The sequence below is a fragment of the Lepidothrix coronata genome, unplaced genomic scaffold (genome assembly GCF_001604755.1).
Source record: "Lepidothrix coronata isolate B3197 unplaced genomic scaffold, Lepidothrix_coronata-1.0 Scaffold329, whole genome shotgun sequence".
In the NCBI taxonomy this organism is placed as follows: Eukaryota; Metazoa; Chordata; class Aves; order Passeriformes; family Pipridae; genus Lepidothrix; species Lepidothrix coronata.
The window spans coordinates 206,554-233,711 of record NW_016690509.1 but is presented as its reverse complement, the minus strand read 5'-3'; the positions used below and the strand labels follow the sequence as shown (position 1 = coordinate 233,711).

Here is a 27,158-nt window from a genome sequence, read left to right as displayed (position 1 = left end):
GGGGTCTCCAAGGGAGCTTGGGGACTCTGAAGGGCACTTAGGGGAATCCAGGGGGGCTTGGGAACTTTGGGGCGATTCAAAGAGACTTTGGGGACTCCAAGGGAACTCTGTGGGACCTTATGGACTCCAAGGGGACTCAAGGGGGCTTTGGGGACTCCAAGGTGATTTGAGGGGACTTTGTGAACCCCAAGGGGATTTGAGGGGACTCTGGGGACTCCAAGTGGAGTCCATAGGACTTTGGGGTTGGAGTGGACAGACTGGAGGGAGCTCTCCATGGCAGCCCAGTGTGGTCACGGGCTGGAAGAAGGTTTTGCTGGTGGCTGGTTTGGACTGGGAAGGGGTCAATTTTTTCCGCTTTGGTTTGTATGGGGCTGCACTTTGGATTTGTGCTGGAAGCTGTTGATAAAAACAGGGAGCAGGAGGAAGAGGGGGTCTCAGAGTAGTGGCCTTCGTTGTCCCAATTCCCCATTGGATGTGCTGGGATTTGGGCAGGCCAAGGGTGGGGCCAGGCAGGCAGCACATCCCCGTTTGCAGCAAGGAGCCCGTGTTTTCCGGGAAGAAACGGAGCAAAAAAATGATTCACTGGGCTCTCAGTGCCAGGGATCCTGCAACAAATACCCGCTGTGTCTGTGGAGTGGGATTTCTGACATCTTACGAATGCGGTGTCCTGCCAGGAACCCGAAGCTCTCGGGGAGAGGGAAAAACAGGGTTTTGTTCCCATCCTTGCGGGGCCCCAACCCCGAGGACCAGGGCCTGCCGAGGGGAGGGCGAGGAGCACGGAGGGGAAGGGGGAAGCCAGGACAGCTGCGTAGCCGAAGCTCTGCCAGGTGGACTCGGGCCAGGATTTTCCGCGGTCACTCCGGACGGGGCCGGGGCCGGGCAGGGAGCGGCACGTGCGGCGGCCGGAGGCGCGAGGATCGCTGCCCCGGATCGCTGCCCGCTGCCCTGCCAGCTCTCCCGGCGAGGGGACAGGGACGGCTGGCGCTCCGTGTGGCTTCCACAGAGCACAGCTTCCTTCCCCCCCCACCTCCACCGCAGGATGTGGCTTCCACCAAGCACGGCTCCCTTCCCTCCCCCCCTCACCCCCCCACGCAGGATGGGGAGAGTGATTGTGAGGAAATTCGTGTGCTGAGGTGAAACAACGAAACCAAAAGCCGTGCACGCCAGCAAGACACATCATTTGTTCCCCCTTCCTCATGGCAGCTGTTCCCAGGGCAGCCGGGCTGTCTCTATCTGTGAACCTTACCAGTATCCCAAACCACCGAGGAATCCAGCCCCGGGAGATGTGCAGCACGGCCACTCGGGATGGAGCCACAGCACCCACCACCCCCTTCCCTCCGGGAGCCTCTCCAGCCTTGCTGTCCTGCACAGTCACATTCCAGCTCATCCCGCTCGTGCCCTTTGCACATCCTGCCTCCCCCAGTCCAGCTAATCCTCGGCTCTGCTTTCTCCCAGCCCTCCCTGAGGGCCGGTGAGGGCGAGGGTGCTCTGGGTGACACCCTGGCACAGGTGAGGTTCTCCTCCCGTCCTCGGGGTGACCCTGTGGGTGCAGCATCTGCATTCATGGAGCCGGGTGTGTCCCTGAGCATTGTTTCTGCGATTAGAGACAATTTCCCTCCCCGCCCCCCCAGGCACCTCCAGCTGCCGATGTTGTTTCTTAACCAGCCACCCTGCGGTGGGGGGGGGGACCCTGAACCTCTTCCTGCCGAAATAAAACCGAGCCGGGGCAAAAGTGAAAGAAATCTTTATTTGAACCAGGTTTTCTCCAAACAAAGTGCTTCTCCCGGGGATTGTTTCGGGTCAGCTGGGGCTCCAAACCCAGAGCAAAGCAGCAAGCAGGTCACGGCCGTTTTGGGGGTGCTCGGCTCCCACCTGAGGAAGGGTGTCGGTCCCCGGGCGCTTCCAGCATCAGCAAGGGCTCAACAACAGCTTTGGGCAGCGAGGAAAGCGGGACAGGACCCCGGCGGGTCCCAGGGGGCACCCCCTGGCGCTGAGGGGTGAGTGGAGCTCCTGGCAGGCACTGGGGGAACTCGCTGCCAGTGGAGCGAGGAGGTGCTAAGTGGGCTAGCCGCGGCCGTAATTGCCGTAGTTATCGCTGTAGCTGTTTGGGTTGTAGCGGCTCGCCGCGCTGAACACCACGGCGAGGACGATGATGACGATGACGACGGCGGTGATGTTGAGCACCAGGGCCGTGATGTTCAGGCACTTGGCCGTGGAGCCGTAGCTCAGGGCCCCGCTGCGGTCACCCAGCACTTTGCGGTCCCTGGACTGTGGGGAGGCAGAGGGGAGAGTCAGTGGGGTCGGAAGGGGGTGGCCCCGGGGGGCTCAAGGCTGCAGGCAGGTGTGGGAGGTGCTGGAGGTTGCCACCCTGGGCTGAATCCCCCCAAACCACCAGGGGTACTCCAGGACGCTGTGGGGCCAGGGCTCCATGGAGAGGGGGCTCTGTGGGGTCCACGGGGGCTCTGTGGGGCCAGGAGTCCATGGAGAGGGAGGCTCTGTAGGGTCCACAGGGCACCCTCTGGTCTGGGGCTTGTGGGGTCCACTGGACACCCCCGAACTGAAGCTTTGTGAGGTCCGTGGCTCTCCCTGGGGTCAGGTATTCTGTGGGCTCAATGGGGGCTCTGTGGGGGTCCCCGCGGCTTCCCCCAACCCCCCAGCCTTCCCCCCCACCCCGAGTGCCCCACCTTGACGGAGAAGAAGAACGCCAGGAACCCGAGGCAGCAGATGTTGCCGTACAGGGTGGTGAAGAGGGACCAGACCAGGTGGTCTCGGGGGGGCGGCTGCTCCTCCTCCACCGTCACCGCCGTGGTCGTGGTCGTCCGGGGCAGCTCGTCCATGTTCATCCCCGTCGGCAGCACCTCGTAGGGCGGCAGCGTCTGCTCCATCCCGAGGCTCTTCATGCGCACCGGCGGCAGCGGCACAGGGAAAACGGCGTGGTCGAGGAAGGAGGTGGCACGGGGAGTGGGGGGCGGTCTCGCCGACGGCTGTTTCGTTTCCTCAAGACTGAGGATGGGGCGGGAAAAGGCCGCCCCTCCGGACGTCCCGGTAAGGGCGGGAAAAACCCTGGACCCGTTTTCCTCGTCCCCTCCTTTATCCCTTTTTCTGTACCTGTTTCCTTGTCCCCTTCTTTATGCCTTTCTTTACCCCTTTCCCCTCTCCTTTCTTTGCCCCTTCGTTTGCCCCCCTCTTTCCTTGTCTTCATCTCTACCTGTTCTTTGCCCCCTTTTCACTTTACCCTGTTCTTTCCCTTTTCTTTCTTTGTCCTCTTCCTTTCCTGTCCCTTTCCTTGTCCCCTTTTTTGACCCCTTTCCTTGTCCCCTTTCCTTCTGTCCAACCTTTACCCCATTCTTTTCCCTGTCTTTTTCCCCTCCCCTGCATTCTTAGTTGTCCTCTTCTTCCCTTGGCCCCTTCTTTACCCCCTTTTTTGCTCGCTTTTTCCTCCCCCCTTCTTTCTTTACCCCATTCTTTCCCCTTCTTTCTGTACCCCCTTCTTTGCTCCTCCTCTTTCCTTGGCCCTATTTTGTCCTTGTCCTCCCCCAGGTGGCCACCTGGGGACAACTGTGAGCGTTTTGGGGTGCGTGAAGAACAGATCCTAAATAGGGTCCCCTCCGCACGGCGCCGCCCCCCCCCCCTCTGGCACCCCCAACCGCCCGCTGCCACAGTTTGGATTCTTGGGATGCAGCTCCATGGCCCCTGGAGTGTCCTCTTACTGAAATCCCCCTCCCCAACTGTTGCACCAACAGCCTTTACGGTGTGAGAGTGTTTGAACTGTGTTAATGCGCCCGAATCCGCCGGATACGCCGTCCTGTAAGGAGGCAGTAACATTTTTCTGGCAAGTCCGGGAATGTTTGTGCTTAAATAAACCAAACAAGGACAGCCCGGTCCTGGAAACAGGGATTTGGTTTCTGAGAAGCGCAGCCCAGGGCTGCCCTCTAGTTTTCCCAGCCGTGAGTGTATTTTTCCCCGTAATAACTGATTACAGCGAGGAGGAGCCGCTGCCTCAGCCTGTGGAACGGGAGAGGAGGGGGAAAATTCCATTGTTTTCACCGCTGCGCTGCGGAGGGAAGAACCAGTCCGCACATCGGTGCAGTGAGTTGTGGCCGGTCTCAGCTCGGCCGAGCACAGGCGGCTGGGGTGCACGGGGCTGTGACCCCCGGGGTCTCCGCATCCCGCGAGGGGGATCCTGGGGATCCCGGCACCCATGGAATCCCCGCATCCAGCGAGGGGGATCCCGGCGATCCCAGCACCCATGGAATCCCCGCATCCAGCGAGGGGGATCATGGGGGTCCCAGCACCATGGAATCCCCGCATCCAGCGAGGGGGATCATGGGGGTCCCAGCACCCAGTGTAGAGGATCCTGGGGATTCCGCTCCCAGCGGGATCCCCGCGCCCAGCGGGGGGGGGGCTGATCTGAGATACCCCCGCACCCCATCCCGTGGGATCTCGCATCCAGCGGGGGGGCCTGATCAAGGTATCCCCGCACTCCATCCCGAAGGATCCCCGTCGGATCCCCGCACCCATCAAGGGCGCTCATCTGAGGTATCCCCGTACCCCATCCCGCGGGATCCCCGCACCCATCGAGGGGGCTGATCCGGGGTATTCCCGCACCCCATCCCGCGGGATCCCCGCATCCAGCGGGGGGCCTGATCCGAGGTATTCTCGCACCTCATCCCGCGGTATCCCCACACCCATCAAGGGGGCTTATCCAGGGTATCCCCGCACCCCTCGAGGGGGCTGATCCGAGGTATCCCCGCACCCCGTCCCGTGGGATCGATCCCGCAGCCATCGAGGGGGCTGATCCGAGGTATCCCCGCACCCCGTCCCGTGGGATCGATCCCGCACCCCTCGAGGGGGCTGATCCGAGGTATCCCCGCACCCCATCCCGTGGGATCCCGCACCCCTCGAGGGGGCTGATCCGGGGTATCCCCGCACCCCATCCCGTGGGATCCCGCATCCAGCGGCAGATCCCGCACTGGCGAGCGGGAATCGCGCCCTCCCGTGGACAGGGCCGGGCACTGCAGCCTCCGCCGCCGCCGCCGGGGAACGCACCATCCCCGCTGCGGGGGGGGGTAGGGCTCGGGGGGCGGCCCCGCCGAAGCCCCGCGTCGCCAATCGCGCCGACCCCTCCGGCCCCGCGGCACGGAGATCCCTTTCGCTTCCGCCTCGCCGCCGCGCAGGGCCGAGGGCAGAACCGTGAGCGGGGCCGGGACACGCGGTCCCGGGGTGCACGATCCCCGCCCCCCCCCGCGCGCCCCGCATGGCCCGGCCCGCGGCGCCCCGGGGGGCTGCCGCCCGTTGGCGTGGAGACGCGCGGCGCCTCCGCAGGCCCCGCCCCCGCGGGGCGCCCATTGGCGGCGGGCCCGCGACGGGGCGCGGCGATTGGCCGGCGGCGCCGCCGCTCGGTTGCCGGGGGCGTGGCCTCGCGGCGCCCCGCTCCATTCATTCCCCCCGCGGGCGCGGCGATGCACGGCCGGGCCCGGGGCCGCCGAGCCCCGCACCGACCCCCGGCCCCGGCACCCGCAGCCGCCCCGCGGCCCTCGCGGCCCGCCCGGAGCGCGCGCGCTGGGCGGGCGGGGGGCCCCATGGGCCGGGGTTAGCCCGGCGGCGGCGGCGGCGGGGGCGATGCGGGCGGCAGGATGCCGCGGCTCCCGGTGAAGAAGCTCCGCAAGCAGCTGAAGCTGCTGCTGCTGCTGGCGCTGCTCACCTCGGCCGCCTGGTTCACCTACCTGCACATCAGCCTGGTGCGCCAGGGCCGCGCCCTGCGCCTCCCCTTCGCCTACGGCAGAGGTAACGGGAGGGTCCCCGCGCCCCGGGGGGCTCTCGGAGCGGGGGCTCGGGGGGGGGCTCGGGGGTCCCCAAGGGGCGGTGGGTGCCCCCAGCCACACTGGGCTCTCAGAGCACTTTGGGCTTGAAGGTCCCCAAGGGTTGGTGGGGGTCCCCCAGCACACTGAGCTCACAGAGCGCTTGGGGTTTGGGGGCCCTCCCCAAAGGCTGGTGGGATCCCCCGCCTCGCCGGGCTCCCAGAGCACCCCCTCAAGACTGGGACGCCCCGTTCCCAGCGCTGCCTTAATGTCCCGCATCACCCGGGTGGGTTTGGGGTGAGCGGGACCCCTCCGTGGCCTCCGAGCCCCGGCACTGCACCTTCGGGAGAAGAGGAGACCCAGGAGGGCCCCCAAACCGGCCGGGGGGTTCATTGTCCCCCCTCGAGCGGCTCCGTCCTCATTTTTCCACCCGCTGCCTTGGCTGCGATGACAAAGAGGCCATTTATAGCCGCTCGTCGCTGCTGGAAGGGGTAATCCCTTCCTTCCAAACGTTCCCATCCCTTTCCAACCCTCCCCATCCCATCCCAACACTTTTTCAGCCGGTGCTTCTCTACTGTAAAAAAAAAAATAAAAATAATTCCTTCCTCCTCCCACCCTTGGCCAGTGCCGGGATGGATTCCGGGATGCTCCGCAGGGATGAGCCGGAGGGGCAGGTGCCCCACGGTTCGGCTTCGTGCCCAACTGCTCCCGGGTTTTCCCCTCGCAGACCCCCGGGGGCTGCTCGGGAAGCACAAAGCGGCGGGGAATATTTGCCCGGCGAAACTTAAGCCGTAGCGTTCCTGGTGGGACTGACCTCGCCCAGCCCGTTTTGCCCTAAAAAAAATGGGAAGGAAACGGGGTTTAGCGGCTATTGAGGGAGGAAAAGGCTTTTCCCGAGTGGGTCGGAGCGGCCCCCGGGGGCTGGCGAAGCCTCTCGGCTGGAAACCCCAAAGTTTCCGACCGGAGCGGGAGGATGATCCTGCAAATTTTCGGGCCTTTGTGGTAAAATCGGGAAATCGGGATAATGCGAACGAGCGAGGCAGGAAATGAGGCGGCTGAACGTCGCCTCCGAGGGAGGGGGGGGCACCGGGGGCTGCCGGGTCCGGGCTCCCCGCGGGGTCCTCCTTGGTGGGAAAGGGGCAGAGTGTGCCCCGTGTGCCTGCGGCTGTCCCCGAGGGGTTGTCCCGTTATCCCAGACCCGTGTTCCCGCTGTTATCCCTGCGGCTGTGCCCGAGGGCTTGTCCCTGGGGGCTGCCCTGTGTTCCCGTTATCTCCGAGCCACTGCTCTGTGTTCCCAGTTATCCAGAGGGGCTGTCCCCAAGCTGCTACCCCGCGTCCCTGTGGTTATCCCATGTCCCCAGTGTTTGGAAGGGCCGTGTCTGGCCTCTTGTCGGGATCAGCAGCCTCGGGTGGGTGAGTGGGAAATGGCATGGAATCGCCATCCCTGTGGATGGCTAGCTGGGAAAACCATGGATCGGGGTCCCTCCGGATGTCGGGGTGCAGCGGCACGAGGGTGAGCCGGGCTCTTCCTGCAGGGAGGATGCACAGCAGTGCCGTGTGCCGGGGTGTTTGCAGGTGCCGAACCTGGCAGGTGCCTATCCTTGCTCTCCCCACCTCCTCCCTACGCGTCCTGCATCCCAGCCCGCCCCTCGGGATGCTCCAAGGGGAAGCCACGGGGTTTGCTGTGGAAGCGAGGAGATGCCCGGCCCCAGCTCTGGCTCCGGGGGAGAGCAGGGTCTGTGGGAGGTGGGGAGGGAGATGGGAAGGTGCCCGTAGGACGAGGATGGCACAGGGGGATCCTGGCTTGGGAAATGCCAGGTGCTCCAGCAGCGTTTGCCACGGGCCTGGTGATGGCTCTGGGCTGCCGTGTGCCATGGGGAACACGGGCACCTTCCCTAGCTGGGCTGTGGAGAGGTGGGTGATTCCCCAGGGAAAGCTGGGCCTCGCCAGGGCTGGACCCAGCTGTCTGGGACAGGACTCCAGGGAAACGCTGCTCCTTGCACTGGGATTTTCCAGTGGGTGCCTGAAACCAGGGTGAAGGTGTGGCAAAGCCAGAGCTCCGGTCCCACTGAGCCTCCTTGGACACGAGGTGATGGAAAGGGGTCGAGTGGAGGCTGGGGAAGGGTTTAGCCATGCACAGAGGCACCCTCATCCTGCTGCTGCCGGGGAGGGAGAGCCAGGGAGTGGTTTAGTTGGAAAAATGTCAAATGGAGTGGAAAAAAAAAAAAGGAGGAATAACAGATATAACTGAGGGGGGGTGGAAAACAGAGAAAGCTTGGTGCAAGGGTTTAAGGGTGAGTTTTGGGGGAGAGCATCACCCCAAGGGTCTGTGCCCCAAAAGGAGTTTGGAGATGACTTTTGGATTTGGCCACTGTGAGCCAGGGCTTGTCTGTGCCGGGGGTGCTGCCTGGTTAATTACGAAGGAAAAAGGTTAATTACTCATTAAAGTGAGTGTCAGCGAGCAGCTGGACGCTCTGGAAGCTGCAGGTGCAGGGCACGAGGCTTTTAGGTGGCTCGGGGGGGGGTGTAAAGAGGGGAAGATCCAGCCAAGTGGGGTTGGGAGCACAACGAAGGCACAGGGGGGATTATCCCGGGGGGATTATCCCGGGGGTCTCCGTGTCCCCTCAGCCCAGCCGGTGGTGACACGTGGAGCTGGAGCATCCAGGGGCTCAGCTGGGAGCTGTGCTGGTCCCTGCTAAAGCACCTCCCTCCTTCCCTGATCTTCTCCAAGCAGATAATTACCCTCCTCTGCCTAATTGAACACACGGATTCCTCATCGGAAATAATGAGGCCATTACGGTGCTCTCCCGGCTGGAAACCGCTCCCAGCCAACGGGGTGGAAACGCTGGTGCACCAGGTGGAAAGGGGAGGAAAAAGGATTGGGGAAAAAAAAAGACAGAAGAAGAAGGGAAAAAAATTATAACGAAACCCTAAAGTGGCTCTTAGTGTGGGGGTGTGGGGCTGGGATTCAGCAAGGGGGGATGGGGGGGTGTTGGCGGTGCTGGAGCTGGGTTTTGGGAGGATTTTGGCATTGAGGGAGCATAGGATGGGTGCTGAGGGTGCTGGAGCCAGTTTGTGGATGAAACGGGGCTGTCTGGGGAGGAAAACCCAGCCAGGCGTCTCTCTACCTGCTGGATATGGCATGATCTGGGGCCGGGGAAGTGGGAACAGGGATACCCCTCTGCCGTGGTCCAGAGGGCTCCCAAAACTCCTGATCCCCAGGCAGTGATGGGATGGATGCTCTGTGCCCTGTCCTCAAGGGACCCGTTCTTGGGGTTGCCACACACAGGGAAAGCGAGAGGGAGAAGGTTTGGGGTGACACTCAGGTGTCTCTCCCCAAGCTGTGGGGGGAAAACGTGTCCCTTTGGGATCTGTCTTGGCAGATCCTTTGATTTTAATTGGGAGTTTGGAGCGCTACAATCTGCCGTGGGGTTCATTCCTTTGTCTGGGATGCTGGGAGCAGGTAGGGAAGGAAGAGGATGAGAAGTGCCCTTTGAAGAGGGAGGGCAGCGGAGTTTGTGGGGCAGCTGCTTTCCTTTCTCCTGGCATTGCCCCACTCTCCTATCCCTGTTGGGAAAGGCTGTTTGCCCTGGCTGGACCTGCCTTGGCACGGGGTCCCAGTGCCAAGTTAGAAGCCCCTGGGGCTGGTGGAGGTAAACCAGGTGCTGGCTGGAACAGGCTGGAAAGCTGGAAGTGGGATGGAGACCCCACAGGCAATGCAGAGGTCGGAGGCTGGAATGTTGTTGGGATGAAACACACCCTAAAGCTCCCAGCATTTCACAGGGACCTTCTCCAGAGGTGGCATCCCAGGAAGAAAAAATCTTTGTGCTCAGTGCTGTGAGTGAGCATCATCCCTGTTGTTGGGAGGGGGCAGGGTCCCGTGGAAGTTGCTCCAGCTCACTTCGGGGCACTGGAGGGCACTGGATGCACAGTGAAGGAAATGGGGGAGATCTGGGGGTTTTCGATGCCCAGGAGGGATTTGGGACCCTGAGCCAAGCGTGGAAGCGTCGGGGCCACCTCTCCTGGCAGGTGTTTGTCAGCCTGAGGGGTCTTATGGCAGCTCCTTTGCCAGCCAGAGCAATTCCACATGAATTTCCATCGCTCCAGCTGAGAGGGCTGTCATGGAGCGGGCAGCACCTCTGGCAGCTCCATGATTTCTTCCTGGTGGGCAGCACCGTGTTTTTGTGGCACTGGAAGGGGGGTTTGTGATATTGATTCCTTGCTGGCTAATTATAGTCACTTAATATCTAGTTAGGAGGTTTGTGCGGGGATGCTCCCGCTCCGAGGCTGTGCCTGCGCCGGAAAAATTTTGGGAATGAAACCTGTGGGTTCCCCAAAGGCGCTGCCACTCCTGCCACCTCTGCTGCAGCTGTGTCTGGGGGTAAATGTCACCTCGCTCCCCGTCGCAGGGCTTGGAAAGGGGCCAGGAGAAACCCCGGCTCCGAAAGCTGATGGAAGAAAGGGGCTGTGTTTTCGGGGCTGGGGAGGAGGAGGAGGAGGAGGAGGTGGGAGGCAGGAGGTGGGGTGTGAAAGGCTCTCTGTGCTTCCCGGCGCAGCACAGGCGGTTTGGAGCTGGGTTATGGGGCTGCGGTGACGGGGAGTCGCTTCTGCCCTGGGAGGCATCTCCCATGTGGGTCCCTCACGGCCGTGGCCTCATCCCAAGGATGAGCATCCTGGCCCTGGCTCCCTGTCTGGAGGCTGCTGTGACTCAGAGATGGTTCGTGCGATGGTCTGTGCCTCCTGCCCCCTCCTTGCTGCTCCCAAAGCATCAGCGTCGCTCCAGGGAAGGGCTTTTAGTGCTTCCATTCTCTCCCTGAGCATCTCCATCCTGCAGCCAGCGGGTCCCTGCTCGTCCTCAGACCTTCCCCCGTCCCTTGCCTGTCCTTTCTGGTCCCTGAGGGAGCCTGGCCGAGGGAATGGATGCAGCAGTGCTCCTGTGCATTCCTGTGGGATGCTGGGTACGGCTCATGGGCTGTGAGGATGCTGGGAGGAACTGGAACACTTCCAGTTCCTTGCCTTCTTCCTCCTCCTCCCCCTGGCCCACTCCTCCTGCAGGGCTGTGGTTCAGACCAAAGGGACTCTGGTTTTTTGAGAGCTCGTTGGCACAAGGTGCTGCCCTTCCCCACCCCTTATCCCAATGGCACTGCTTCCCTGGTTCCCAGTTCCCCGCAGCCTGACCAGCAGTTGGGTGTTTGACTCAAGCCGCCCTTCACTTTCCTGTTTGATGCTTAAATTGCCAGGGAATGAAGGTTGGCATGGAAGCCTGGAAGCTTTTCCAGGGGCTTTGCTGGTGCTTTCGCTCCTCCCGGGATGTGGGAGCCCCTCAGAAGGGATGGGGGCTGAGCAGGGGGCTTTGGGTCCAAGGATGAGCCTGCCCAGCCTGGATTACCTCGTGGCTTTTCCCCCCTTTGCTCTAGTTTATATCCAACAATCTTCCCCCAGTTCTCTCCTCCAGTGCCTTGCAACTGGGCCCAGTCCCAGCACGGTGCCTGGAGGAGAATGAGGTGAGGTGGCCACATCCAGGCATCCCTGTGGATGCAGCCAGGGATGGTGCTGGCAAATCCCACGGGAGACAGGCTTATCTCCTCCAAGGCTGGGAGAGACTCCCCTGTGTGGGTACCACAGAGCCAGGGCTGCCATCCCACCCCCGGGCAGGTCCCTTGGGAGCGTTGAACTCCTCGTGGCCGTGATTAATCCACAGAGCAGCACGGGGGGAATGATGTCGGTGGAGCAGCAGCATCTTCAGCCTCGGCACAGCCAGGGATCGGCTTTAATTCCACTGCCTGTGGCGGCAGGAGCATCCTAGGAGTGATGGGGAGTCTGGGATGGAGGAGATGAGTGCTGGCTCCAGTCCTGCCTGCTCCCCATCACCCTCCTCGCGGAGGGAGGAAGGATGCAGGGATGGAGCTCGGTGAGGGGAGGGAGCTGCCAGGAGCTGGTCGGGGCTGCCAGCGGCTGAAGAATGGCCGAGAGCAGAAGAAGGGGCTTTAGAGCTTAATTTCCTGTCCCTGCCGTGGGGATGGGATTTGTGCTGCCATCTCCAAGGAGACGCCGGCTGTGCAGCCACTGGAATACTAATGGCGTGGGAGGCGTGTGGTGGGGGGCTCCGGGCGTTCCGAGCCCCTCCTCGGCTGTGGCAGCTGCTGAGGCTGTTCCAGTCTGAGAGGTGGGAGGCCCCACGACTTGCTGATGGGGGGAAGGAGGGTGTGGAGGGATGGGGACGTCGCACCAGGCCCTTGGGAGGGGGTCGGTGACCCCTTTTCTGCGATGCCCATGGCTGGGGTCACTGCTCGGTGCATCCGGGGCTCCCCCTCATTGCCATATGGGGGTGGCTGGTTTTTGGCGGGGCTCACAGGTGCTTGTGGCGGTGGCTTTGGGACAGCCACCTCTCTGAGCATTGGCTGGAGCTTCCCTCTCTTGCGGGTTGAACCCTGGGGCCGGGCCGTGCGCCGGCAGCGCTGGTTGAACTGCCGTCCCACCGGGTTTTGGGGCGGCGGACAAAGAGGACGTGCCCTCCCCCCCCCAAATAACTAATGTCTTTTCCAAGTCTGCACCATTGTTTTGGGGGGAGGGGGGTGGTTTAAAATTCCCTGCCCAAGGAAAGGGGGCGGGAGCTGCGGAGGGCGGTCAGAGGTTGGGGATAATCAGCACAGCGCACGGTGACAAAGCCGCCGGGGCTGGGAGAGAGGGCTCGGCGTTAACGCGGTGCTGGGGGGGAAGGTGGTTTGGGGGGATCATGTCTGGGGGTTCGGGGCCGGTGTGCTCTGGGCAGAGCTGTGGGATGCTGCGGGAGAGCTGGGGGCTGGAGGGGCAGGGAGCTGGGATGCATCCCTGAGGATGGATGGGGAGTGAGACCCTCGGGAGCGTATCCCGGCATCTCTTAACGTAAAGGACCGGGGGTGTAATTAAACCTGCTGCTGCTGCTGAGCTGCTGCAAAGCTGCTTAGTGCAAATGTAATGAGGAGAATCGCAGCCAGAGCCCCCCCAGCGTCACCCCCCTTTCCGTGTCCCGGTCCCCTGGGAGCAGCGGGCGGTGCCAGCGCCTGCCCTTCCCGGCGCCAGGGAGAGGGGTGTCCCCGAGAGAGGAGCGGTGCTGGGGTGGGGGGCCGTGCTCTGACCGCTCCTCTGCTCCCCCCCAGATGGCGAGAGGCCGGGGGAGGTGACGGATCCTGGCAGGAGGCCGGCGGCAGCCCCGGTGCGGCGCAGGAAAGCCGAGGATTCCAGCGAGAGCCGCGAGGAGGATCCGATGGTAACAGGGAGCGGAGCGCAGGGTGGGAGTGGGAATGTGGAGGTCACCGGTCCGAGAGCAGAGTGTTCCAAGCCTTGTCCAGCTGAGGGGATCCGAGGACTGGGAGGGTACAGCCTCTGGTTCTGCCCATCAGCCCTCATGGTGGATAAAACCCCCCAGTATCCCACGGAACTGGGTGGGATATCCCACCATCCCACACCCTGCTCCACGTACCTCTGCCCTGTCACTAGGCTCCCCCTGAGAAGGGTCTGGCTTCGTCTGCTCTGCAATTCCAGCTTTGCTGGGCAAAACCACTTTCTCCTGTGTCCTCTGCTCCATCCCGCCAAGCTCTATCCTGGACTGGGGAGCCCCAGACTGGGCCCAGTACACCCCAAGTGGAGCTTCCAAGCTGAGGCTGGAGGGGGGATCTCTCCTTGCCTACAGCCCAGGAGGCACTTGGAATTGTAGCCACGAAGACACCCTGCTGTCCATTCATCCCCCAACGTGTCACCAAGTCCCTGCCCGACCAGTTGTCACCTAAAGGCCTCAGGGCAGGGCAGCCAGGTGGGATGGTGGGAGGGGAAAGCCATGGGGTGTCCCCTGCCCCATCCCAACTGCTGAGCTGCTGCTCCTCAGAAATGGGGGACAGAGGGACAAAGGGGGAGCCCGAGGTGCCTGGAGGAGGTCCAGGCTGATGCTGGGTGAGGATGGAGGGCGCAGCAGGAATCACATCTCATCTTTTCCTGGGAGGAGGGCGAATCCTTCCAGTGAGCGTGGCACAAAAACCTCCCTCGGAACATTTTCCAAGGGCACCGCTCCCTCCTCCGAGACATCAATGAGTTTATTTAGGCACTTGGCTAATTATTTCCCTGGCTGTAGAAGAGGAGGATGCTCTGGGGGGGCTGAGTAAGAAGAGGATGCTCTGGGTGGGGCTGAGGAAGAGGAGGATGCTCTGGAGGGGCTCCAGAAGTGCCTGGCTCTTCCTTGCCACCTGTCACCCTCTCAGCAAGCTGGGGGTAGGTGAATGCTCACTTAATCCCTCTAAATTACAAGACACAAGCAATGGGATTAACCTAATCCCCTTTAAAGGGAGAGAGGGAGTGGAGAGACATCCTGCTTCCACTGCTCAGGACACAGAGATCACCTCTGCTCTTTTGGAGATGGAGTCCAAAATGTTCCATTTCCAGCAGCCCCTCAGACCAGACAAACATTTTAGATGAACAGAAAACTCGCTGTTTTGGAGAAGTTTCGGCAGAGGAAGGGAAACAAGCAGAGCTGGAGCATTTTGAAACTGCTGCCTGGGACACCTTGCCAATATTTTTGTGCCTCCTCCTGCTTTCCTTTGCTGCGAGCTGTGAAATGTTTCACCTCGGTTTGGCCATGCTCAACATCCAAAGTGAGATGTTTAGATCATAAAATCCCGGAATGGTTTGTGTTGGAAGGGACTTTAGAGCCCATCCAGTTCCACTCCCCTGCTATGGGCAGGGACACCTTCCACTAAACCAGGTTGCTCCATCCAGCCTGGCCTTGGACACTTCCAGGAATGGGGCAGCCACAGATTCTCTGGGCAGCCTGTGCCAGGGCCTCACCACAGATGGTATGGAGACATCCTGCAGCACGGCCAGGCTGGCCCTGATCCCCCATCTCACCTCTCCCCCTGCTTCCTTGGCAGAACGACGGGCAGGATGTGGATGGCTGGTTTTCCAGAGGCCAACGTTCCGACCGAGCCACCACCCACCCCAAACTCAACCTGACCAAGCAAGCTTTGCCCTGGAACGAGCAGGTAGGTGGACAGGGAGCAGCCAAGGGGGTGCTGGAGGAGGGGGAGGGACCCCCTGCTCACCTCCCTCTCTTTTCCCACAGTACAAGGGGAAGGCAAACTTGCACGTCTTCGAGGACTGGTGCGGTGGGGCCGTGAGGCACCTGAGGAAGAACCTCCATTTCCCGCTCTTTCCCCACGTGAGTCCCAGGCCAGGCGATGATGGGTCGGAGGGAGGGGCCCACCCATCCCTCCCTGGCTGCTGCTGGGTCTCCACTGGTCCTCGAGACCTTTGCTTGCGGGGTTTGGGGATTCCAAGCAGAGCAGGGATGGAAGGTGGTGATGGGACCTCCACGTCCCCTCTGTGCCAGGAGGCGGGAGGGACCCCAGGCTGCACAGAGGAGGTGGGCTGGGTGGTGTGGGAGCAAGGCATGGAGTGTCCATGGCTCCCTGCCTGCCTCCTCCGCAGACCCGCACCACGGTGAAGAAGCTGGCGGTGTCACCCAAGTGGAAGAACTACGGGCTGAGGATTTTTGGCTACATCCACCCCTTCAAGGATGGTGAGTGGTGGAGCTTGGCCTTTCCTCCCGTGCAGTGATGCGGAAAAGCTGCCTCCTTCCTCCTTCTTGAGCCACGTGAGGACAGAAAGGCTTTTGGAGACAGTCCTCAAACCGTGGCTCCCAGGGTTTTTTGGGAACAAAGACCCTTTCCCCTGGTTGTGTTGGAGGGAGGCAATGAAGCCCTGCTCCCATCCAGGACAGAGCCATCATGTGGGATTGGGCGTGGCTCCATCCCTTCTGTCCGTCCATCCGTCCATCCATCCATCCCAGTTTCCCCATCTCCCCACGAGGCGCTGGGACTGAGCCCATGCCTCCAGAGTCCCTGTGTCCCTCCGTGCCGACCCTCTCCGTGGCTCTCCGCAGGGGATTTCCAGTTTTCTGTGGCATCGGATGACAACTCGGAGTTCTGGCTCAGCTCTGACGACAGTCCCTCCAATTCCCGGCTGGCTGCATTCGTGGGCAAGGTATGTGCTGTCGGTGTCACCTCTCTGCCTTTCCCTGCTCCAGGGGAAAGGGAATGCCGGGCTATTTCAGCCTGGCCCCTTCCCTGCCCCTGGCCAGGCCTGGTTTGGCTTCCAAAGGACCATCTGCCCCTTGGCCCTATCCTGGCTGGAGCTGCCAAAGACCAGCTTGTGTCCCACAATAAGAGATTTAATGTTTGCTCCTGCATTTTCCTGGTGTCGGCTCCTACAATGGGAAGCTGGTGGGCTTTGGGGTGGTGTCCTGGTGCTCTCACGCTGCTCCTTCCTTCCCAGCTTGGCACCGAGTGGACGGCGCCGGGAGAGTTCACCAAATTCAGCTCCCAAGTCTCCAAGCCCCTGCGGTGAGTGTGTCCTTGATCCCGCTGCCCATCCCATGGGGATGGAATCAGGCTGGCGGGATTGCTGGCTCTGAGCACTGGCTCCTCCAGGGAGGAGCCTCTGGCCGTGGTCCCTTCCCAAAAGGCACGTGGGGGTCGGGCTGGACCCCAAATCCATGGTTTGAAGGTGCCGGGGGCTGCAGGTGACAAGGGGGAGACCACCTGATGTCCCCCCTGATCCCCTGAAGCTCCTCAGCAGTGGGATGGGGGAGCAGGGACCCACCTCAGCTCTCCAGGAAGGTTCACTCACCTGTGGGCAGGACAGGGAGGGTGTCCCAGGATGTCCCCTCTGTCAGGGCTCCCTGAGGGGATGTGACCTCTGTGTCCCCTCCCCTGCAGCCTCATGTCCTCCCGGCGCTACTACTTTGAGCTGCTCCACAAGCAGGACGACCGGGGCTCGGACCACGTGGAAGTTGGGGTGAGTAAATTTCCCCACGCCGGGCTCGTTCCAGGACTGATCCTGTCAAGAGCCAGTGCCAGGGCTTTTCCTGGTGTGTGTTAAAGTGCTTTATGCTGGAGCAAAGCCACGATTTTCCCCCTCCTGTGGCTGCCAGAGGCAGTGTTGCTGACTGTTTCCCTGCCTATTCCAGCCTGTGCTGGAACACATGGGCTGCTGTTCTCCTTTCCTCCTGGTAGGAGTTGAGGACCCTGCTGTCCCTCCCCTGTGCTCCCATCAGGGATGCCAAGGGAGCAGCCCCTTTGCTGCAGGCTCCAGCAGTGACGGGACTCCCAGTGTCGTGTGGCCATTCCCATCCCTGATCCCTCCTCCTTGGCCTCTGCCGAAGGGCTGGCAGAGGGGGAGGTCCCTGTGGGCTGAGCCCATTCCCGTGGGCAAGGAGATCAGGAGCAGGCAGGTCCCACCTTGCTGGCTGCATCCCGGGGTCAGCGGTGGGAGAGGTGGCCGAGATGATCGAGCGCGTCCCTGTTTTCTTTCTCCCCTTAGGAATACCATGAGTTTCAAATCTGAGCTTGCCTGCCTTGGCAGCGCAGCCCTGGCAAAGCCTGGAGCGTGTGTCAGGGGTTGGGGCTGGTGGGAGGGGAAGATGTTGGCTCGTTAGCAAAGGTTTCTTTTCTCCCAAGAACTCATTAATCACTGGAGTCAAACCCGTGCCAGCAAAGCGTCGGGGAGGCCGACAACACCCCTTCCTCGCTGGCTGCCTCCCTCCTCCCCATCCCCTCCATCCCGATAAGATCTGCATTTCTTGGGAGGGAAAACAAATAATGGGGAAAACAAATGGGGGGGGGATAGGGAGGGGGGATGTTTTTGAGATGGGATGTTTTTGCTGGAGAGAGGGAGCTAAGCCTTTCAGCCCTGCAGATAAACCTCTCAGCTGTGCACAAAGAGACAACAAACAACATCCACAACAAAAGCAGGACCCTGATGTGTCTCTCCCCGGGGGTATTGAAGGGCTTGTCCCGACAAAGGCTCCAGACTGGCTTTTAAAATGCTGGAGTTAAATCAGGGCAGCCAGCTCTGAAGACCCTCTTCAATCATGCCTTTATGAAGCACTGGAGTGAGGAGAGGTGTCCTTCCGTGGGTGGCCGTGTAGCAATCCCAGAGGGAAGCGACATGAGCCTGTATCCCGCCCCCGGGAGCCTTCCCCCCCTACAGGGATTCCTGCTAATCCCAAACCCCTTTGGGTAACGGCAGGCAATGGGGCAGGATCAGTCCTCTCCCTTGTTCCTCCTCTGCAGGGAAGTGTCTGAGGGCTGTGGACAGGGAGGACCCACCCTGACATGCCAGGGATGGGCAGCTGCATCCCGACCCCCCTGCCACCCTCCCGCTCATTCCCCTTCTCCTTTTATTTTTCTCCAGTGGCGAGTTTTCCTCCCCAGCTTGAAGTTTGAGGTGATCGACTCCTCCTACATCTCTCTGTACACAGGTAAGGGCCAGGTGCCTCCTGCAGCCACAGCCAGCAAGCTTTCCAGGGGCTGGATGTGCTGGAAGCTGGGAGAGATGGCACCAGAGCCTGGAGCCCGGGAAATTGGATCCTGGAGGGAGATCTCAGCTTCTGAACCACCTCCCCCACCCCGAGCTTTTGCAGAGTGTAAGGAGGGATGCAAGGGCTGTGGTGGGTAGGGTTGATGCTGGAAGCAAGCTGAGACTCCTAAAAATGGGATGTGGAGGCAACACACCATGGAAGCACAGCCCTGCCAGTGCTCCAGCTTCATCCCAGCTGCCAAGATCCCACTGGCTCCCGGGCCTGGCCCTGAGTTATGAGGAGCTGTCACGTAATTGGGGATGGATGGTGCAAGGTTTAATTAAATCTATAGATCTTCTGCTTCCTGCCCTCGCCCTGGCAGCAGGAAAGGGCCTGATGGATGGGTCCTGCCCCGGCGCTCCGAGTGGTCATCATTCCTGCTCTGGAAGGTGTCAATAAGGAGGAGAGGGCAGGCAGGATCCATGGGGAAAAGAGAGATGAGGGGTGCTGGTGGTGCTGATGCAAGTGCCCATGAGATGGATGACGTGCAGATAAATCCCCTTCTCCAACCGCTGTCCGTCAGCACTGGCTCTTTCCGCCTCTCTTTCCTGCTTCCCAGTTCCTGTGGATCCAGCAGCACCCTGGGGTGAAGCCAGGTCACTCATGGGGAGCCCATCCCTGTGGTGTGGGGGCTGCCAGCAGCAGGCACAGTTCCTTCCCTCCTTCCTTCCTTTGTTCCTTCCTTCGTGCTTTTCCAGGGGCTCCAGCCCAGCTTCAGCCAGCTGTAGGGGCACATTTGGGAAGCCTTTCCCTGCCCCAGGCAGGAGAAACTGGGGCTCAGGGAGGGGCTCCTGCTTCCCCATGGCTCTGCAGCAGGCAGGGCTTCGTGGGAAGGGAGCAGCCATGGGAGGCAGCTCAGAGCACGGTGACCAGAGTAGGGTGAGCTCTCGTGGGAGCCTGGGGGCTGGTGATGGCCAAGGGTGACATGGCACCCTCGTCCCTGGAGAGGAGGCAAAGCAGCTCGTGTTGCAGTTACCTGCACCTCTGCAGGGAAGGACATCCGTGGTTGAATCCCTGTGTCCTTGGGGGTTAAAGCCTGAAGTGTTCCCTTGTTTTTGGGGCTGGGTGGCCTGGCTGGGATCAGGCTGTGCCCTTGTCCTCGTTAGCTGATGCAATAATCATTAGGCTGATTAGTCACAGGGTCTGTGAGATGGCTGGGAGGGCAGCATGGGAGGGCAGCATCAGCTTCCCCGGGAGCAGGAGGAATCCACAGCGCTGGGAGAGATTGGGAAGGGCCACTGTGGAGGACACTCCCGGTGTGCCCCTGGAGCTCAGCCCCTGCCCTCTCCCGCAGATGAGTCCTCCCTGAAGATGAACCATGTGGAGCACATCCCGCAGACCTTGGCCAGCCACAGCGGGAGCCACCTCTGGGAGGCCCAGCAGGACGAGCACGGGGCCGACATGCTCAAGTCTGACCCCAGGGACACCTTCTTCCTCAGTAAGTGCCTGGAAAGGGATCCTTGCTGATTCCTGGGGGCGGGGGGGGCTCGGGGGAGGAAAAAGGCAGGACCTGGGTGCCGTGAGCACTTGGATCGTTGCTCTGCCCATCTCTTGGGCGGAGGTGTCTGCTGGGCTCCGTGGGGGGCTCGTTGGAGCGGCTTGGGAATGAGCTGCACCCACTTCTCCGCAGCCCCTGCCATTGAGGCCTCCCGTGTGGAGAACGTGCTGGTGCCCTGTGCCTACAGCCCCACCTACGTGGTGAAGGATTTCCCCATCGCCCGCTACCAGGGCCTGCAGTTCGTAAGTGTCTCCCTGCGGCGGGGACGGGGTCACGCTCCCACGGGGACACCCCAGAGCCCAGGGCAGGGGTGTTTCCAGCCGCTTAAAATCCAGGAGAAAGTGTTCCTCGCTGGAGGGCCGGGCTGAGCTTCCCCAGCCTGGCCTGAGAGGGTTGGAGTTAAAGCCCTGTGGGGTGTTTGAGGTGTTGGGGGGGCCACGGTGGTGGCCTTGGGTCCCCGACTTGGGGTGACACAGCACGGTTTCCTCCCCAGGTCTACCTCTCGTTCGTGTACCCCAACGACTACACACGCCTCACTCACATGGAGACAGAGAACAAGTGCTTCTACAGGGAATCCCCCCTCTACCTGGAAAAGTAGGTGCTCTGGACCGGAATTTCGGGGTGGTACACGGAGGGGGCTGGTGTCAACAGCACTGAGATGATGCGTCTTCAGCTGTGTGTCCCCAAGCCCTGTCCCTCTTGGAAGGGCTGCCCCAGGCTGGCTCTTTCCCCATCTCCCGGGCACGTAGCAGCTTGAGCGCTGGCAGTGCTCCCGGATTTGGGAACCCCAGCTCCCTTGGCAGCTGGCACGCTCCTCCCTTCCCGCCGGGCCCTCACCTTCCCTCTCTGTCCCCAGGTTTGGGTTCTATAAGTACATGAAGATGGATGAGGAGGAGGAGGATCCGCGGCACCGAGCGTTTCTCTTCCTCAGCCCCGACAGTGAGTCACCCCCCACCCACCCCCGGCAGTGGGATTGCCGGGCACAGGGCCGAGCTCCCAGCAGCCCGTCCGCTCGGAGCTACGGCTCATCGGGATCATCCAGCGGTGCTGGGGGCTCCAGGAGGGCAGGGCTGTGTGGAGCAGCATCCCTCCGAGCATCCTGCCTGGCTTGGCCACAGAGCCCTGTGGGATGTGGGAAGTGGGATACTTGGTTGGGATTTGCTCTCCCTGCTCCCCCAGAGCTGTGTACCCACATCTCCGGGGTTGGCCTGGGCAGTGGGCAGCAGGGACTGGACCCAGTGTGGAGTCTGGGGGTGTCCGTGGAGCCTGGGGGTGCTCGTGGAGAAGCCAGAGGCTGTTCAGAGCCTGCCTTGGTTAGTTGGCAGCTTGGCAAAGCCCTGGCAGGTCGGGTTTGCTCCCAGATGAAGTAGGATTGGTGCCAAGATGCAGCTGAGGTTTGGGGAGGGTAACAGGCATCCCCTGGTAGCCCCACTGGGCATCTCTTGGTGCCCCCAGCTCTGCTCCCTCACCTCAGCCACTCGTAGGTTCCTCTTCTGGGAACAAGCTCTGCCTCCTTGTCTTGGCCGCAGGGTGTTTATCTCTGCCTTCGCTCCCCAGATTTCCTCGAGGATGATGAGGAGGAAGGAGTGGACAGCCCTGAGCCCACAGACCCCCCTCCTGAGGCCAAGGAGCAGAGCTTTGGGCCGGCACCCGGAGCCAAAGGGAAGGATCCCCTGCCGGTCACTGGGGATTACGGAGACGACCTGGACTACTACAGCTTCCGACGGAAGCGGGGCCGGGCACGGGCCGAAGTGGGCACCCCTGGGCAGCTGGGGATGTGGAGCACCTCCAGCCCACCGGTGTCCCTCCAGGATCCCCGTGGCCAGGAGGATGCCACGCCGGAACAGGGCCCGGGACGGGCGCTCCGTTGGCTGCCCCAGGAGCCCGGCGGGGACGAGGAGGACGAGCTGGGGCTGCCGGCGTCTCCAAAGCATGGCGGGGCCCTGAGCCTCCAGCCCCACCTCTCCATGCCTATCTTTGGTGGCAAAGCCAAAACACCGGGTCCCAGCAGGCCGGCGGCTCCCAGTGAGGACAAGAAGCCCCGGAAAACCCAGGAGAAGGTCTATGTGACCCGGCTGCAGCCCGGGAAGCGCAAAGCCCCCGCCCAGGAGCCAGCCTTCCCCGGCATCTTCCTGCACCCAAAGCCTCTGAAGAGAGTCCACCTCCGCTCCAGGACCCCTCAGAAGCATCCCATTCCCCTCGGCAAGCTCCGAGCCATCCCCGGCCGACGGAGCCCCTGGCTCCTGAGCAACATCTCCAAGGAGAGGGACCCTGCCAGGCGGAAAGGTAGCAGGAGGTGGGATCGGCCGCCCAAGCAGCGGGCACTGCCCGGCCTCCTCGCCCTGGGGACTGAGGGGCTCTTCAGCAGGGAGACCCACGAAGACACAACCCCTGCCCCGGGCAGGACAGCCCCCACCGCCGATTACAACTCCTCCGAGGCCGCGCGCTCCGAGGGGACGCGGGTGACATCCTTCCTGAAGATGTCGGAAACAACGGCGTCGCAGCAGGAGGAGGGAAAGGGCCAGGAGGAGGAGGAGGAGGAGGAGGAAGAGGTGTCTGACTACTCCTACGAGGTGGGGGAGCTGCAGCAGGGCTGGCTGGAGGACTCCATCAACTGGCAGCGGACGTTCAGCGTCAGCTCCGTGGACTTCGAGCTGCTGCGCTCCGACTGGAACGACCTGCGCTGCAACGTGTCGGGCAACCTGCAGCTGAGCGAGAGCGAGGTGGTGGACGTGGTGGCCCAGTACATGGAGAGGCTCAACGAGAAGAACGGAGGGTAGGGAGGGAGCGGGGTGCCAGCAGGAGTTTGGGGGGCTGAGCCTGCGCCCCGCCAGGCTGGGCGGTGGGTCCTGGATCAGGGCAAGCGGAGCTCAGGGTGACGGGGATTTCAAGGTTTCTCCTTTCCCTGTAGCATCTACACCCTCCTGAGGATCATCAACGTGGAGAAGCGCCGGGATACAGCCCGGGGCAACCGGTACCTGCTGGAGCTGGAGCTGTCGGAGCGGGGCCAGCGCACGGTGCGGCTCTCCGAGTACGTCTACGTCCTCCTGCACCAGGGCAAGCAGGACGACAGCGCCGAGGCCAACCCCGACGGGCTGGCCCTGGGGGCCACCGAGCCCCAGCCCAGTGCCTGGAGCATCCTCTATGGAAAACCCGTCCTGTGCCGGCCCCTGCGGCTCAGCTGGAGGCAGGACGTCATGGTGCACTTCGTGGTGCCGGGTAGGTGGCAGCAGGACGAGGTTTGCCCGGGGAAGGGGGTGCTCTGGGAGCCACCCCGCTGTGAGCCTGAGGGCCGTGTCTCTGGCAGTGAAGAACCAAGCCCGGTGGGTCCAGCAGTTCATCTCGGACATGGCCGGCCTCTACGGGGCTACGAGGGACGCCAACTTCAACGTCATCCTGGTGGACTTCGACAGCGAGGACATGGATGTGGAGAAGGCCCTGCAGGACGCCCGGCTGCCCCGGTAACCCCCCGCACGGGTCCTGGCCTGCAGCCTCGGGGGGTCTGCGGGGCTTCCCACGGTGGGACAGGTGCTCACACAACCTGCTGCTCCCTCCCCACCCGCACAGCTCCTTCCCTCCTCCTCATTTTTGGGCATTCAAACTAGTTTTCCGCACGGAGTTGGGGGTTCAGCAGCCTGTGACTCTGCAGGGGGACCCTTGGTGTGAGCTGTAGCACCTGGCCCTTACTGAGAAGGCCCCCTCCCCACGCTGGTGGTCCCTGTCCCCCTCCTGGCTGTGTTCCTGTCTGTCTCCAGTGCTACCTGCCCTGTCCTCTCTCCCCAGGTTCCAGTACCTGCGGCGCACTGGGAATTTCGAGCGCTCAGCTGGGCTCCAGGCCGGTGTGGACATGGTGGAGGTGAGCGGGGACAGGGACCAGCTCTGGCAGTGGCTTCTCTCCTGGGGCTGTTGTGCCTTGATTCCTCCCACCTGTGTCTGCCCCTCCCATAGGACGAGCACAGCATCGTGTTCCTCTGTGACCTGCACATCCATTTCCCACCCAACATCCTGGACAGCATCCGGAAGCACTGCGTGGAAGGGAAGCTGGCCTATGCGCCCATCGTCATGAGGCTGAGCTGTGGCAGCTCCCCCCGGGAGCCCAACGGTGCGTTGATCCTCACCCAGGACCCCTTTCCAGCCGGGGAACATCCCCTGCCCACCCAAGGGCGCTGCGGTGCAGGGTTTGGATACAGCCGGGCTCGGATGTGGGGGAGAACGGGATTGCTTTGCTCGGGCAAGGTGGGATTCAAGCCCAAGGGTGCTCGAGGTGTGCTGGGTGTGATGCTCCTCAAAACGGGGCTGTCACCCAGAGCACCCCTTCGGGAGGTGGCAGTGAAGGGGGTGGACTCGCAGTGGGAAGAAGGCTTGGGATGGGGAATCCCCATGGCTCCCAGGTGCTGGGGAGAGCACAGAGGAGATGCTGTGGGCATTTGGGGGTCCCCTCCACCTCTCACCTTGTTGCTCCCCCCACCTCCAGGCTACTGGGAGGTGAACGGTTTTGGCCTCTTCGGCATCTACAAGTCGGACTTTGACCGCGTGGGAGGGATGAACACGGAGGAGTTCCGGGACCGCTGGGGCGGGGAGGACTGGGAGCTCCTGGACAGGTGAGCGTGGGGGTCCTGCAACCCCTGAGCCCCCAGGGAGCAGGGTCAGCCATCTATGGGCCACATCCCTCTGTCCATCCATCCCTGAGCTGCATCCCTCCGTCCATCCATCCCTGAGCTGCATCCCTCCGTCCATCCATCCCTGAGCCCCGTCCCTCTGTCCATCCATCTCCTGAGCTGCATCCCTCTGTCCCTCCATGCCCTGAGTCCTGTCCCTCTGTCCCTCCATGCCCTGAGCCCCGTCCATCCGTCCCTGAGCCCCGTCCCTCCGTCCATCCGTCCCTGAGCCCCGTCCCTCCGTCCATCCGTCCCTGAGCCCCGTCCCTCCGTCCATCCGTCCCTGAGCCCCGTCCCTCTGTCCATCCATCTCCTGAGCCCTGTCCCTCCGTCCATCCATGCCCTGAGTCCCCTCTATCCATCCCTGAGCCCCGTCCCTCCCTGAGCCCTGTCCCTCCGTCCGTCCCTCCCTGAGCCCCGTCCCTCCGTCCGTCCCTCCCTGAGCCCTGTCCCTCCGTCAGTCCCTCCCTGAGCCCCGTCCCTCCGTCCGTCCGTCCGTCCCTCCCTGAGCCCCGTCCCTCCGTCCGTCCCTCGTCCCTCCCTGAGCCCTGTCCCTCCGTCCGTCCCTCCCTGAGCCCTGTCCCTCCGTCCGTCCCTCCCTGAGCCCCTTCCCTCTGTCCATCCATCCCCTGAGCCGCATCCCTCTTGTCTGTCCGTCCCTGAGCTCTGTCCCTCCGTCCGTCCATCCCTGAGCCCCGTCCCTCCATCCACAGGGTGCTCCAGAGTGGGCTGGAGGTGGAGCGCTTGCGCCTCAGGAACTTTTACCACTACTACCACTCCAAGCGCGGCATGTGGAACGCCCGCAGCAAGAAGCCCTCCAAGGAATAGCCCCCGAGCCCGGCCCGTAGCCAAAAAACCCCGGTGCCCCCCTGCCCCCGACTGCCACACCCCGGTGCTGGCAGGAGGGCACCCCAGCACCCACTGCAGTTATCCTGGGGAAGGGGGAGCGGGGAGGGCCGAGGTGGGTGGTGTTTGTTTTCTTAAGGGTCTAATTTCTTAGTCAGCAACGAATTTATTAACTCCTTTGTGCTGGGACAGCGGGTCTCGGGGGGCTGGGCCGGGTTCCAAGGGGCTGTGCTGGGTCCTGGGAGGCTGTGCCAGGCTGGGGATGATGGAAGTGGAATAGTGGCACCCAGGGTCCCCACTGGAGCTCACTTTGCAGCCCCTTTCCTGTTGTTGTCCCTCTCAAAATACCAAGTACCTCATCCCTATGTCAGGCTGGGGAGCTGAGCCTTGGGGGAGCTGCCGGTACCCACAGGTATGAGGGGGCTCTGAACCCACTGGGGCTGCCCTAATGCTCCTGCTCCCCTTCCAGGACCTGTGGAACCCCTGTGGAGGGAAGGAGGGTCTGGCTGTGCCCTGCATTTGGGGACACGATGTGGGTGGGGGGCAGAGCCCCAGGGGAGGCTGGGCTGGGGTGGGGATAGGGCAGAGCCTGCAGCAGGTACGGGCAGATGACGTTTCCAAGCTAATTTCTGTGAAATTATAAGGTAGGAAGCTGTTTTCAGGAAGTTTTGTCTGTTTGGGTTTGGTTTTTTTTTATTCTTAAAAAAATAAAATCAATGTCTTGGCTGGGATTTCCCTCTGCTCCATCATCCCCACACCTGGGCGGGGTTGCCGGTTGGCCTCTGTCCCTTGGTCCCTAAGGGTCCCCTCCCCGTGGTGAGAGCAGGCAGCAGCCGTTCTGTGCTGGGAGGAGGAGGAGGAGGAGGAGGAGAAGGAGGAGGAGGCACCCTGTTTAATGCCCACATGCCCGGGCTTGCTGAGCCTCCACCCCACACCTGGGCTCCACCCGGGCAGCCTCCGGCACCCCACAGGCTCCATGGGGGGCTGCCCTGGGCAGGGCAGCCAGGGGGGAGCCACGAGTGGCTCCGTGTGCTCCTGCCTGCTCTGGCACACTTGTCCGTGCCCGCCGGTGCCCCAGCTCTGCGCTGGTGCTTCCCCGTGGCCATGCCTGGCTGTGGTGGCACCTCGGGGGTTCTGTTGTGTCCCACCTACCACGGGCTCCAAGTCACCCTGTCCCCCCAGATCCCCTGGGCTGCTCCCCTGGGAGAGCTGAAACAGCCTCGGAGTTTCCCCCCGAGTGTTTCATTCCCCCACATCCCCCGGGCTCGCTCGGAGCATCCCCAGAGTCTGGGGTGAGGGTGGACATGGGGGCCTCAGCCACCCACGTGCCATCAGCAAACAGCTGCGGTCTGTGGGCTTTTGATCCCGGATTCGGTCCCTGTGGCCCCAGGATCTGCCAGGAGGGGACTGTCCCGGCAGGCAGCGGTTGTTTCCCCTCTCCTTGCCCTGCTCCCGGTTTTTTCCAGCACTTTGGAAGCGCTTTGTTGTGGGTGAGGGCTGTGCCTGCTGCGCCGGGAGCTGGTCTGTGGCTGGGCGAGAGCGGGTGGCCCCGTGGCCCCCCAGGCCACCAGTTGCATCCCAAAACCTGCCTGGCCTTAGGCACAGCTTTTCCAGCAGCTTCCCAGCCGGGAGAGCTCCAAAAGCCACCAGCATCGGAGCGGGCACTAGGCCCAGCCAAACCCAGAGCTGCCGCTGGTGCTGGGAGGGACTGGTGGCACCAGTGCCATCCCCACTGATGCTGGGGACGGTTTGGGGCCGGCTGATGGTGTCTGCTTGGGGCAGGGCCAGCAGCACAGCACCGGAGGGTTTGTTTCTCAGGTGGTGGCTGAGCTGTGGCTATGGGATGACACAGGGATCACGGGGATTGCAGGAGCCACAGGGAGCCTCTCCTGGGCTGGGTCTTGAAGCCCCAGGTGACAGCGGGGTGCAGGCAGGTCCCTACTCCTGGAGGATCAGCCCTGGCTCTC

At 62.4% G+C, this 27,158-nt stretch overlaps 2 protein-coding genes across 3 annotated transcripts; one reads left to right on the top strand and one right to left on the bottom strand.

The window, feature by feature from the left end:
- Positions 1-1,728: 1,728 nt before the first annotated feature.
- Positions 1,729-3,290, bottom strand: LOC108509040 (interferon-induced transmembrane protein 1-like). Of its 2 annotated transcripts, XM_017838272.1 has the most exons (3): positions 2,685-3,288; positions 2,118-2,268; positions 1,729-2,081 (listed from the first exon to the last, which is right to left on the bottom strand). In XM_017838272.1, exons 1-3 carry the CDS (start codon positions 2,898-2,900, stop codon positions 2,065-2,067), a joined length of 384 nt encoding a protein of 127 aa, XP_017693761.1. In that variant the 5' UTR covers positions 2,901-3,288; the 3' UTR covers positions 1,729-2,064. The 2 variants fall into 2 exon arrangements, with proteins under 2 accessions (XP_017693761.1, XP_017693760.1); XM_017838271.1 differs by having other exon boundaries at positions 1,729-2,268; positions 2,685-3,290.
- Positions 3,291-5,636: 2,346 nt separating this feature from the next.
- B4GALNT4 (beta-1,4-N-acetyl-galactosaminyltransferase 4) lies at positions 5,637-25,915 on the top strand. The gene is made up of 20 exons (XM_017838213.1): positions 5,637-5,787; positions 12,941-13,050; positions 14,702-14,812; positions 14,893-14,988; positions 15,258-15,348; positions 15,712-15,812; positions 16,104-16,171; positions 16,547-16,625; positions 18,024-18,090; positions 19,484-19,627; positions 19,820-19,929; positions 20,181-20,281; positions 20,544-20,626; positions 21,245-22,463; positions 22,599-22,906; positions 22,995-23,148; positions 23,471-23,543; positions 23,636-23,789; positions 24,162-24,288; positions 25,059-25,915. Exons 1-20 carry the CDS (start codon positions 5,637-5,639, stop codon positions 25,171-25,173), a joined length of 3,462 nt encoding a protein of 1,153 aa, XP_017693702.1. The 3' UTR covers positions 25,174-25,915.
- Positions 25,916-27,158: the final 1,243 nt, after the last annotated feature.

Excerpts from the sequence above, each read along its gene's own strand:
- LOC108509040 (XM_017838271.1), bottom strand. The coding sequence starts at position 2,900 with ATGAAGAGCCTCGGGATGGAGCAGACGCTGCCGCCCTACGAGGTGCTG. Across the intron at positions 2,269-2,684 it reads CGTTCTTCTTCTCCGTCAAG|TCCAGGGACCGCAAAGTGCT; the intron begins GTGGGGCACTCG and ends GCCTCCCCACAG.
- B4GALNT4 (XM_017838213.1), top strand. The coding sequence starts at position 5,637 with ATGCCGCGGCTCCCGGTGAAGAAGCTCCGCAAGCAGCTGAAGCTGCTG. Across the intron at positions 13,051-14,701 it reads GCCGCGAGGAGGATCCGATG|AACGACGGGCAGGATGTGGA; the intron begins GTAACAGGGAGC and ends CTTCCTTGGCAG. Across the intron at positions 22,464-22,598 it reads CTCAACGAGAAGAACGGAGG|CATCTACACCCTCCTGAGGA; the intron begins GTAGGGAGGGAG and ends CTTTCCCTGTAG.